At 43.6% G+C, this 12,432-nt stretch overlaps 1 protein-coding gene across 2 annotated transcripts; it reads right to left on the minus strand.

The window, feature by feature from the left end:
* Positions 1 to 325: 325 nt before the first annotated feature.
* Positions 326 to 12,420, minus strand: mrrf (mitochondrial ribosome recycling factor). 2 transcript variants are annotated; one of them, XM_042058638.1, is made up of 7 exons: positions 12,289 to 12,420; positions 10,064 to 10,246; positions 9,616 to 9,768; positions 6,697 to 6,815; positions 3,303 to 3,394; positions 1,586 to 1,745; positions 326 to 1,006 (listed from the first exon to the last, which is right to left on the minus strand). In XM_042058638.1, exons 2-7 carry the CDS (start codon positions 10,242 to 10,244, stop codon positions 929 to 931), a joined length of 783 nt encoding a protein of 260 aa, XP_041914572.1. In that variant the 5' UTR covers positions 10,245 to 10,246; positions 12,289 to 12,420; the 3' UTR covers positions 326 to 928. The 2 variants fall into 2 exon arrangements, with proteins under 2 accessions (XP_041914572.1, XP_041914573.1); XM_042058639.1 differs by lacking the exon at positions 12,289 to 12,420 and adding an exon at positions 12,038 to 12,056.
* Between the last annotated feature and the right edge of the window lie 12 nt (positions 12,421 to 12,432).

The following is a 12,432-nucleotide window of genomic DNA, read 5'->3' on the forward strand; positions in this document are numbered from 1 at the left end:
TGGGGCAGACAGAGCTGTTGTTAACACATCACTGGGTCTGCCATAATGGTTTGCATTGAGAAGATCTGATCCTTCAAATGATACACACAGGCTTAGAGAGTCTTCAGGCCACGTGTGACATGACATAATGGGGATGAAGTGGATTAGCAGAGCAAGTCACAGATACAGAAATATTAGTCAAGTCACCACTTTGAGGAGACATGTGGCATGAGATTGCTAATGAACGTGGGACATTCAACATTAATTTCCGAAGCAAACCTGAATTAAAAGAACAAAAAAAAATTCTGAAAGAAACCGCAAACAAAGCAGCCCCCGACGCCAAAAGAATGATGTGTTGGATTTATTGTGTTTACGAAGGTAGCTATACAATTAATTCTCACAAATTGATGGAAACAGTGACCCCAAATCATCAAGTGGCTCTCCCACTCAAACACACACACATCCACACACACATATGAATCTGAAACAAATGTTGGCAGGAGCATTAATATGTGTTCTCCTCCCGATCCTAAGAGACGCTCCCCAACCCTGCAGAAGCCGCACAGTTTACATCTAGTGCATTGCCTTCTACATAAACACAGCGCTTTGTGGTGATGCCGTGATTAGGAGGAGGACCCCGAATCCCATTAAAAGTCCATTTTTTTCTCTTCCGTAGTTTGTTTGAAGACTTTGCGGACGGAGGGGCCGGCAGCCACTGGCGTGCCATGCCAACATTTGTTTACGCATGGGAGAAGCACACTTTTGACTGCGCCAAATGCCACCTTCCAGTTCCCTGTTCCTCCATCATCGCAATCATCGCAGTCTTTTGTGTGTGTGCGTTTTTCCTTCCCTCCTCCCACCCCTATCGCAGTGGTATCATGTAGTGTCCCAGACAATGACCTGTGGGCTGACGGGCTGAGAATGCACCAACAGCAGACGCACTGCCACGTCACCCCAACAGCTCCTTGGTTTTGGTAGCCAGCTGTTTGTCGATGTCTGCGGCATAGCTGTCCATCATTTGCTGGATCTGGTTAAAAGATGACAATAACAGAGAAATACAGCTAGTATACAGGCTTACATTTATTGCAGGATTTTTTTCAGTAAGCTGAATTATCTTTTTTTGTATTGCTCCCCTTGGCTGTAATAATCGAAAGAAGAATTTCAAGCCTTTTGTTTTAGAAACCTTTTGTTGAAAGTTTTCAAAATACCCCTCAAAAGAAATGGACACTGATGAAAGATTTTGTTTCATTTATATTAAAAATCTTAATGTGACCACAGTATTTGGACCATCAGCCTCAGGGAGTCAGACTTAACACTTGAAGCCAAATGTTCACAGGCTGGAGACCACTTGGTCTTATTGGTGGACTGGAAACATAACAATAACAGTAAAATCTGACAAGATCTATGAATTTTCTCTCCAGTACTCTTATTCAATGATTTTCAATCCCACTTGAACCCTGCCTTCGACACATTTGGATTAGTTTCAACATTTCATGAATTGTTAATGCTTCTTATCCACACACTTCACATTTCAACAGTGCATCTGGTGACATCTGAAGACTAGGGGATCCTAGATGAATGAGTATCGGTGTGTTTCTGTCTGTACCTGTTTTTCTATTAACCGTATAGTATCTTCAGAGACCCCCTCCTTGGACTTCTTCAGCTGGCCGACAGCGTTCGAGCGCACCCTCCTCAGAGAGTCTTTGGCTTTATTGCTAAATTGCTTGGCCAGCTTGGTTAGGTTCTCCCTGTGCTCCCGGGTCACCCTGCACCAAAAATAACAAACACATCCATGAGGAAAGTTATCGATGCACGATAATATCAGCATGACCATAGAGTCGGACTATAAATCTGAAGAAATTCATTATCGGCAGGTACTATGAACATTTCTGCGCCTGTGTCTGACCGATAAGGTATCAGGGAAGCATCATACTAACCTGCTCAATTAGGATGCAAATCACATTTAAAAATAAAAATGTTCATTAAAAAACAAATGTGTATTTACACCTCGTCCAAGTTGAAATTATTTTCTTTTACATGTGATTGTTTATAGATTGATAGATAAGATTGATAGATAAGGTATATGGAGAGAGAGAGAGGTACTGCCAATTGACAAAAATGAGTATACTGAATATCAAATACTGGCATATTGATTGTCATTATCAGCAAGATTGCAATATTATGTATCCTTACTTGGAAGGGCTTCTAGAACGTCTGTACCAGGCACTTTACTTTTGTAATTTTAAGAAAAATAGATGTCTCATGACAGCAATAGATCACAGAAAACACCCAGACAGTTCTTTGGAACTGGCGGCCCTATCACTTCTGATTACTGGGGAAAAATTAATCCCTCTGCCATTTTCATCCAGCCTGGTACATATCACTGTAAGACAGCACAACGATTTATGCCAGGGTAGAAAAGAAACCTCTACTGAAATCAAATTAAATTCTGTAACAGGTGTAAAAGTTTCTTCCCCTCCATAATTGCCATTTGCTGCCTATCTTTTGTTAACAGTCCACGCTCTAGTGTCTGTTTACTCCAAACAATGTCCATAATTAGTTGTTCCGAGCCAATCAAGCTGGTCATTCTCCATGGAAATGCAAATGCATCTTGCATGCTTTGCTTGATTGCACTACCAAATAAACCCCACCCCCCAGTCCACATCCAAAGCACTTTGACAAGCACCTGCTGCAATGTCTGCATGGCTTCACAATCAAACATTTTTGTGGCGGAGAGAAAGAGGAGTCAACACATGAGGCTATTTGGTTTGGCAGCAGAGGCGGCTGTTGGTCAGTAAGACCACAGGAGAGATTTTCTTCCCTCTTTCTTGTAATTTCTAATTTTGGTTACGTATGATGTGCTGTTTAAAAAAAAAAAAACATACAGAAATTGTAGACCAGGGCTTGCATAGCGAGATGGCTTCAGACCACCTGTTATCACATTGTCGCACACTACCAGTGAATAGGATTACATAAAACTCAGTACAATGACCGAAAATTGAGCTTTTTAAAAAAAATATATAAACATATACATAAAAACAGATCTTACTGGGCTGAGGAAAGGTTTTAGGGGCAAATGAAAAACTGATGGTCTGTCTCAAACCGCATACCCCACTTTTCGATGGTTAGTATTGTCCGATATCACACTATTTGAAGTGTGCAAGTAGGCGGTTTGAGACATAGCCTGAAAGTGAGTAAGTATGAGTGGCGACCTGAGTAAAAGTGAGAGTGATAGAGAGATTCACAGAGGGAGAGAGAAAAGGAGAGGAAGTGAGGGCTCGCCCTCTGCCACCACCAGCGCCCCTCGGGCTCGGTCAACTCACTTGGGAATGGGCACTCTGATGATGCTGCCCTCCACCTCGGGGTTGAGTTTCATGCTGCTCTCTCGGAGGGCCTGAGTGGCCGCCGCCGTCGCCTGTGGGGGCACAGATCAGGAAGAGACGTTAGCAGGAGGTTAATGGCTGCCAGCTGTTTACCTGCTGCAGCACCCCAATATTCGGTCCAGTGGGACGTCTTAACAGTGACCTTAGTGTTACATCCACTGGGCCGCCACCCATATACCCCCATCCCCCAGACATATCATAACAAGGTCATATCCAGGTAGTCTATTGGCTACCAGTCTAAAGGGCAAAAGGAGTCCAACTGAATTTAAATCTCATTTTTGTAGCCTAGTGAGGTGGGTGCCAAGGACATGTTCCTGTCAATGGCGTATATTCTCTATTTATACATATTCCATGTTTTATGTGAAAATATTGCTTAAACCTCAAAATTTCACCATTTTCATTTTGTTCCCCTCATCCTTAATTAAAAAGAATAGGGATTTTCAATAATATAATCATAATTTTCAACTTTCCCAAAAGAATGAAATTTAAAGAGGCTAGTGATACTAACTGTGCAAAAAGCCAGTAAATAAAGTCAGGCATGGACAGGCCGGGCATGGAGTCTGCCACCCAGGTGACTGCAGGGGTTGGGGGAGCAGTTGATCGTGTCGGATCCCTCTGCTCTGAGCAAGGGCTTGAGATAACTGGGGAAGTTTCGGGGAGGGGAGTCTTCGGGGTGGGTGGGTGGGGGTGTTGGGGGGAATCACACACCCGTGTGGACGTGCCCGGGGGGCGCTGTCAGAGCCTGCTCCTCTGGGACGAGGCTGAGGGGTTGCAGCGCAGGGCGGCGACCTCTGATGACTTCCACCTGGGGCCTCGGACTGCCTTACCCAGCATGCACTAGGCAGAGCAGTGCTGCTGATGACTGGGGGGGGGGGGGGGGGTGGAGGGCCGGAGAGCGGGTGTCGAGTCTGTCGTCTACATGAACTCCTAGACACTATAGGACCTCATGAGGGTCTTTTTTTCCCTTTGAAAGAGAAATAGCTCAAGAGGAGGAACTGTGCTTTGGCAGGGTTGAGTGCACGGAGGAAGAGCACGCTGGACTGGACCCACACAGAAATAATAAACAACTGGAGAGCTGTCATCACTCGATTTCAAAATGACTCGGGCTTTTTTTCCCCCCTGCTAAAAACAGAAATGCTTCTAGGCGTACTACAACAATGCAATAGTGCCAGATGATTTAAGATTCCTGCCTATTGTTTGTGCGAAACTGACAAAAACGGCATTAAAACAAACTAAAACTAGCAAACAAAGTAGTTATAATTTTAAGGTGCAGCTCTTTTGTTTGTTTCCTTGTTTTTTGTTTGTTTCCTTGTTCTTGCGCTTTTGAACTTCTGAGAATCTGGCACAAAGCCCCTTCATTTGCGTCTAAGCCTAATGCAGTGGGGAAGAGTGAGTCGAGGAGCTGGAAAAGCAGCAACAACAAGGGGGAAAAAAAGCATCCTACAAGCAGCCTCCTGCTTGTGGTTCCTCTCCTGAGCACAGTGATAGATATGGTCCGTGTGTGTGTTTGAGAGCTCCCCGAATTTAATTCATCATTATTTTCCCGACATCTCCAGTGGTTACGGAAAGTGGCTGGAATCCTCGGCTAAGCTCTGTAAACACCAGACCATGTTCTGGTTAATATGGTAAAGAAGAGGGAGAAGAAGGAGAAAAAGAAAAAAAGATCTGGAGTTGCTGACTTTTTTTGATTAAACACTGTAGAGAGTTCAAAGCCATCTAGAGAGGGAATAGAGCTTAAGAAAACACCTTCTTAATGATGTCGACACCACACATGCATGCTACCCACTTCCCTGTTTTTAAAAAAAGAAACAAAAAAAAAAGAACATTTTAATGAACGGTTCTGAGCAGCCTTGCTACGGTTACCAGGTTTTTGTAGCGTAGCACCGTACCTTTCTCGAAGGTCGTTTAACAAATGACTTGAAAACAATGGCTTTGCTTCAGCGTTTCAAATAATGAATTAGAATAATTACGTGGCTATTTACTTTCGGTGCTTTGCAGTCACCTACGTGTTTTTTCAAGCCATATGTGTGTGTGACTAAATGCAGGTGCTTTTCGGTTTCACTGTGACTGACTGTCCACTTTTCAGTTTGTCTGTCGAACATTAAAATACAAGTGTGATGCAGGCCAGGATATCGCGTTACAGCACATACATCCTCTAAGTCTAAAACTCATTTTGATAGATCAACTCACTGTTCGTATGAAACACCAGAGGCACCATAGACTTTGGCAGGGCACTGGATCATGCGATATCTTAGATGAAGCAGCTGTGTCCTGATGCATTTCGCTCTGGTGATCGTTAGTCCACTGAAGAGCCCTGGACGCGTGGGTGCCTTAGATGGAGAGACTTGTTTACGTGTCCTGGAGCAGGACCCTGCAGCGGGCCAGGAAAACGCGCCAAGGGGGGAAGAGAGCATTAATCTCTCTTAGTCTCTGATCTGGGCACGGGCTGTGGGCTGCTCTTATTAATAAAGGTGATGAGAGAGATGAGAGGGTGAGGGAGAGTTTGGGCCTAAAAATCACAGAGAGAGAGAGAACAGAGCGAGATAACTCTCAGGAGGGAGAGAGGACCAAAAAAAAAAGATAACTGGAAAAGAAAAGGGGAAAGGAGAGCGAGAGAAACACAGGGAGGAAGGGAAGAAGAGAGAGAGAGAAAAAGAGAGAGAAAGAGAGAGAGAGAGAGAGAGAGAGAGAGAGAGAGAGAGAGAGAGAGAGAGAGAGAGAAACAGACACATACACAATTCTGTCTAATTACAGAGAGCAAAGCCACCAGGCCTTCACGAGCTAAGTCTTCTCAGCAGTGGTGCTTTGGTGTGTTCTGGTGCAAACTGCATATGCCTGGGATAAAGCGATCAGCTAAAGAGTGTACAAATTTCAGGCCAGCAGAAGGGGGATATGGAGACCATGAAAAATGGACGTAGAGAAAGACCAGATCGGGGGGGGGGGGGGTGGCGAAGGGGACAGATAGGAAAATGGCCCCCGAATGAGCTAAGCCCTCCTGCTCTAGGGGGGCACAGCGAGGTCACTTCCTGTGCCTGACAGCGCACGGCGGACTCTTTGGCCTTTGTTTCAATCGCTCTCCCAACAACAGAGGGCCTTCTTGGGGCTATCGATCAACTCCTCTAAAGTCAAGCTGGAAAGAGCACCAAAAAAACCTTTGGGTTGCAGCGCTCGAGTGTAGATGTGTTTGGGAACAGACCGCAATGGCGACTTGAGCATCATTTGTCCTGTTAGGTGGGCGACTGAGGGGTGCTAGAGATGGATGGATAAGGGGCTCTTATGAGAAGCAAGGGCCCCATCACACAGTGACCATGGTGACATGATGACCGGGCCTTACCTCAGGGAAGCCGGTCATGTTCACCACAATGAGCAGTGGAGATTTCATCGAGATCTGGCCGAGCTGGTTAAGAGGAAATTTGCCGTCCTTGGTTGTGACTGTAATGTGGTCCAAGGCACCTGAGAAAGGGATCATAAATAAAAAATGTAACAATAATTACAAGCAGTAGCTTGTTTTTACAATAATTACAAGCAGCAGCTCAATTAAAAATATAACTTTCAGTTTCTCAAATTTACCCGGCACCCTGTTTTTCAAGATGACAAATTTTGATGATCAAAAAAAGTTAATTAAAGATCATGAGCTTCATTTCCACATCATTGTTCCATTAAACATAAAAAATGTGCGTAAGAATGTGTGTCTCTGTATGTGTGTGAGTGTGAGTGAGTGTGTGTGCGTGCATGTGTGCATGCGTGTGTATGCTTGATAACAGGGGGAAGTATTTGTGGTGCCTCCTCCTTTTCCTCCTTTCATCTGTGTGCCTTTCAAAATATCAAAGTCACTCACGCGCAAACATAAACAGCTCAGTCTCCCTGCCTGTGTGTTCAGTTTAGCTTTCCTCTAGCCCTGGCACTCTGGAGCCACACACTCCTCTTCAACCCGCCCCCCCCCCTCCCTCCTTCCCTTTCTCTCCTCTCCTCTTTTTCCTCTTCATCCCTTTCTTCCTCACCCACCAGACGGAGAAACAGAGCCCAGCGACCAGTGTGTCTCCTCTCCTCGTCTGCTTCACCTCACACACTGCTGTTTCCTCCCGCCCTCCATCTTCTGCCTAACATCACTCTCTACATCCCCCTCTCCTTGCCAGAGTGTGTGTGTGTGTATATATGTGTGTGTGTGTGTGTGTGTGAGAGAGTGAGAAAGAGAGAGAGAGAGAGAGAGAGAGAGAGAGAGAGAGAGAGAGAGAGAGAGAGAGAAAAAGAGAGAGAGAGAGGAGATGGGAGGGGAATACTAGTCTCCCATCACTCTTTCTGAGCTTTGATCTTTGTATTTAAAAGACTAATGTTACTAGAGAATAAATGGGCTTGGTGGTGGTGGTGGTGGTGGTGGTGCAGGGGGGTAGAAATTATTCTCCCCTTATTCTGTTGCTCCCCTTTTCTTCTTGTGCACATGCAGGTGGATGGCTGCCAGCAGTCAAAACAGACGGCTACATACAGCTCTTGGCAACGTCTGCACTTTAAAGCTTTTGGTGTGATCGATCTCTGATCCAGCCTGATCATTGCATCGAGTCTGCACATACAATATCAAGAACAAAACGTTCTTAGCAGGCTTTGAAGACTTGAAGAGCGATGGCAATGAAACCTGAAGAGTTGCTGGAGGTAGCTAGCGAGCGGTGCAGTCACATAGTCTCTCTCTACAAACCACAGCAAAATGGGGTTATGATGCACGCTACCCCTGCTAGGTCTAGAAAGAACACGATGCTGCTAAGCTTATATGCTACCTGCATCCTTTTCGTCTCTAACATCTGCTTACGTTTCCAAAGAGGACGTGGTCTCCACTATCACAGTAAAAAGGTAATCAAAATGTCCATTATCCTAAATGCGCTATTCTTGGTTTTCAACTTGCCCATCTGATAAAGGCTCAATCAAGTCTCAATCCAGAAAATACGGCTGTGTATGTATTCAAATCGCATCTGCAATTTTAGAGGAAATTATATCCTCCAATGGACTCTCATCCCACTATACAATAGCCAGCACAATAAGGGCTTTTAGGACCTCATTGTGCACAAGAATTGCTAACATGTGGACAGAGCAAACTGGTAAGCAAACCACATGGGCAAATATATTCAACTCAGGACATACGTCTCTCTCTGCATTGATGTTGATTACAAAAGCATATCTACACAGACAAAGGGAATAAAAACTGCCTTACATCCAAACACTTTTCTCTCTTCAACTTGAAATTATACTTGTGCGTATGGTCCATGCAGAACCAAAATTGTGTATCCGTATGGCCTTGTGCACATTAACTGTGCTAAAAAGGATATACAACAGCAGAGAAAGCATACTTAGGAGACACCCTTACACACGTCCACCTCCACATAACACAAAGCCCTGTTCACAGAAGCAGAGACAGAAGAATGTAAGGACATCTTAAAATACATATTAAATATATAAACAGCAGATAAACACCGTCTTGCATCAGCTAACTGGTCGGATTTTTTATATTACAGTTCTCTGGCAAGTAGAGATAGAGAGAACGTGTCAGACAGGAAAGGCAACAGCACTGAGGTTGCCAGAGTGGCAAGCCATAATCCCCCTATTCTCCGTGCCTAGACTGTGGGTCACCACGGTAATCCAAGCGCTGCGGACGCCCCTTCCTCTCTGCAAAGGTGACTTTCCGCTGCCCTCTACAATAAACACACACATGGCGTAATGGAACCCAGATGAGTCGATTACTACACCGAGGGAGAGAAAAAAATGATGTCATTTAATTCCAACTTTTCTCCGAGTCCGAAAGCCCTGACAAGTCTAAGTCCTTCTGCTTCCATGGATAATTCTGCATCTGGACAGAAGAGAGGACTGGAGAAAGAGAGAGTGTGAGAGGGAGAGTAAGAGAGAGGGAGAGAGAGCGAGAGAAAGAGAAAGAAAGAGAGAGCAAGAGATCTAAAAGGTGGAGGAGGAGAGGTGAAGAGGTGAACAAGAGTGTGGTTCCATGCTGTTTAATGATAGAAAGGATTCTGCTGCCACCGCTTCCTCAAAATGACCTCCAGAGTTGCCCTTGAAATTGGACAGGTCCACTCAGGTGAAGGGTCACGACCTGGATGTACTAAAGGAAATGGAACACACCATTTGGACTGACTTCTCCTACCACCATCAGTCCAGTGCTTCCTCTCCTTTGCTCAGTTTTTATGCTGCCTATTTGAATTAAAGTAGAGATGCAGACACATATTTGTGTGTACGTGTACGTGTACGGTTTACTGACCTGGGGAGGTTCTAATGTTAAGGTTGCGGCTGAAATCATCCTTCAGGATCTCCAGAACATTTGCCATGTCCCCTTTCACCTCCTCCAGACTGATGATGTCCTCCACCAAAGCTGTGTTTATGTTCACCTTAGCTGCCTGGCCTTTAGCTTTAGCTACCAGACAGACATACAAACAAAAGAAAGAAAGAAAGACAGAAAGAAAGAGACAGAAAGAAAATAAAATAAAGAAATTGTATCAAAGAAACCGGATAGATTAAAGGTGATACCCACATCCTTGTGTTTTTGCTTTATCAAACAAAGAGCTTGGGTCAGTGCTTCTAGAAGTACTTAAGTCAACCTACAACAAACAAAGCATGGGAAAGAACAACCACCAGCGATTCACCAAAGAATACACTTTTCTTTTTTTCCCCAAGAAAGATCTAAAGCAGACAAAAGGTGCTCTACTCACCTTTGCTTTTCTTGGTGGCATAGAAGCACACTTGTGGTGGAGTATATGCTTTGGGTTGCCTGAGGCAGCCATTCTGGAGTAGATGAGGGATGCGGGAACTAGCTGCCAGCTGCGGTCTCAGCTGTGTGGCTAACGCCTGGCTCAGTGCTGGCCGTAGAAGGCCTACCTTGTTTAACGCCATCCCTGCACATGGGAAAGAAAGAGATTTCACTATAGAATTATGCAATAGAATGCAATAATTGAATATTTATTCTATGCATTCTATCGAATTATTACTAATTTAGCAGATGGATCATTTTAAGGCATCCATTTATAGACTACACCATGATTGGTGAGATCTACAACAGGCCAGGTCACTAAATACTGACTTGAAGGGAGTGAATATTTGTGCAATCGCTTATTCTATATTATATATTTTTTTATTATTTTATTTACTTTGTAGAAATCTGCTATATCTGAATACTTTTTATAGGCAGTAGGCACTGTATGTGTGTGTGTGTGTGTGTGTGTGTGTGTGTGTGTATGTCTGTATCAGAAAAAAGAAAGAAATATCTGGTTAAAATGAAATAATACAGACATATCCTGATTACAATACTGCCCCATTATATAGGCCTACAGTAATTTCCTGTGAATTAGCCGCATTATGTATAAGCCGCAGGACAGTGATTTATGAAAGTAAAAAAAAAAAAAAACATATTAATACCATATATACTGCCCCTGTGTATTAACCTAATAGCTGAAGAAATTTTGCAAAATCAATGTATAAACTGGGACTAATAGTTGGGAAATTACGGTACTCTGAAATTGTTCTATGAAATATCAGAATTGAGAGTATAAACTGATGCTCTGCAAATCTGTCCAGCAGAGGGAGCTACTCATTTGAGCAGAGCAGCATTTCCACAAGGAACAACAGGGAAAATACCTGTAGAATACACTACTGCCAAGATATCAAAATCTTATGAAAAACTCATTCAGAAGGAGCAGTGACAAAAACTGATCATCCCATGCCCCAAAATGTATAATCGTCAAACATCATACAACATACATAACCAGTTATGCCAACCAACCTCTGTGAGCATGCTCAATGCCTCAAATTGCCAGTCTACATAAACATATACATTTCTATTAATTAAACAAAACAAGTGGCTACATAAGACACACACAGCATACATAGTGGAGTACGTGATAAGGCAGGCGGTTCTCTCAATAATTCTGATCGTTATTGTTACTATGTGTAGGTAGGTACTGTGTAAACATGTACTGTTTTGCTTTTTCAAGTGCTCTGCAATTGTGTACAAATCACTTCAATGATAAATTGTCTATCGAAGTCTTCTATGAATAGTAGTATGGCTCAATAGGTGCATAAGGACACGTTTTGCCCTGCCGTCGCTAGAATCCCATTTATATGTGTGTGGAGTATCAGCTTAGTCAAAATATGACCTTGTTTTGTGTTTTCAGGGAGAGAGAGAATAAAGTGTTCCACAGGTGGTCTATGGTGATACTGTATCTGCTTTTTGATTCTGTCATGCAATGAATGAGGCCAGCTGCTGTACCCACATTGTGCGCGGCCTCGTGAAAGAGCGTTGTTTGCGGTTCAAAGCGTAAAAATCCTTATCAGATAAGACTAGGAAACATTGTGTTTTATATCGCAGTCTGTCATCAATTCTCAAAAGGCCAGTTTGGTCTAAGTATGGTGGTGGTGGACCCCCACCACTAGAGACTAGAAGCCTCTCTTTGGTTCTTTGGTTGAGTTCTCTTTGGTTTGCATGTGGTCATTTTGAAGGCAACACATTTAAAAAACAGTGACAGAAACGGTGCATTAAATGTTGCATTAATATCTGCCATGCATCACAACACTGCTAACGCTAATACATAACAATCCTTGGTCTTAATAACAGTAAATTCACGTTAGGATTTAACATTACGCAGACGAGACGGTTGCTCCAAGAAATCACACAAAACAAGCTAACTTACTGTCAAGAATAACTTAATAACTGCTACACAAACATTAACCATAGACCTAAGACCCGATAGCCTGCTGCTGTCATGCCACAAGAAAGAAAGGTCGGACTACAACCTGGCAAGCTAAATGCTAACGTCAGGATATAGCTAATCCCACCAAAACATGACAGAAGAGCGACATTCTGTTCCCTGATTAAACGCATTTTGTGCCATTGAAGCAGACGAGTGTTGCATTTAATAGCACCACTATTAATAGTACTTACGAATTGCTGTTGTTGCTACATCAGCTCAAGTTCAAGGCATGGCATGATGTAAACGCGATTTGAATAACAACGTCATCTTCAGCCGACGGTCTTTTTTGAGAACGTCATTTACACATGAGGAAAACGACATCCGTTAGCGTCTTT

This window comes from Alosa sapidissima, chromosome 13, assembly GCF_018492685.1.
Source record: "Alosa sapidissima isolate fAloSap1 chromosome 13, fAloSap1.pri, whole genome shotgun sequence".
NCBI classification, from domain to species: domain Eukaryota; kingdom Metazoa; phylum Chordata; class Actinopteri; order Clupeiformes; family Clupeidae; genus Alosa; species Alosa sapidissima.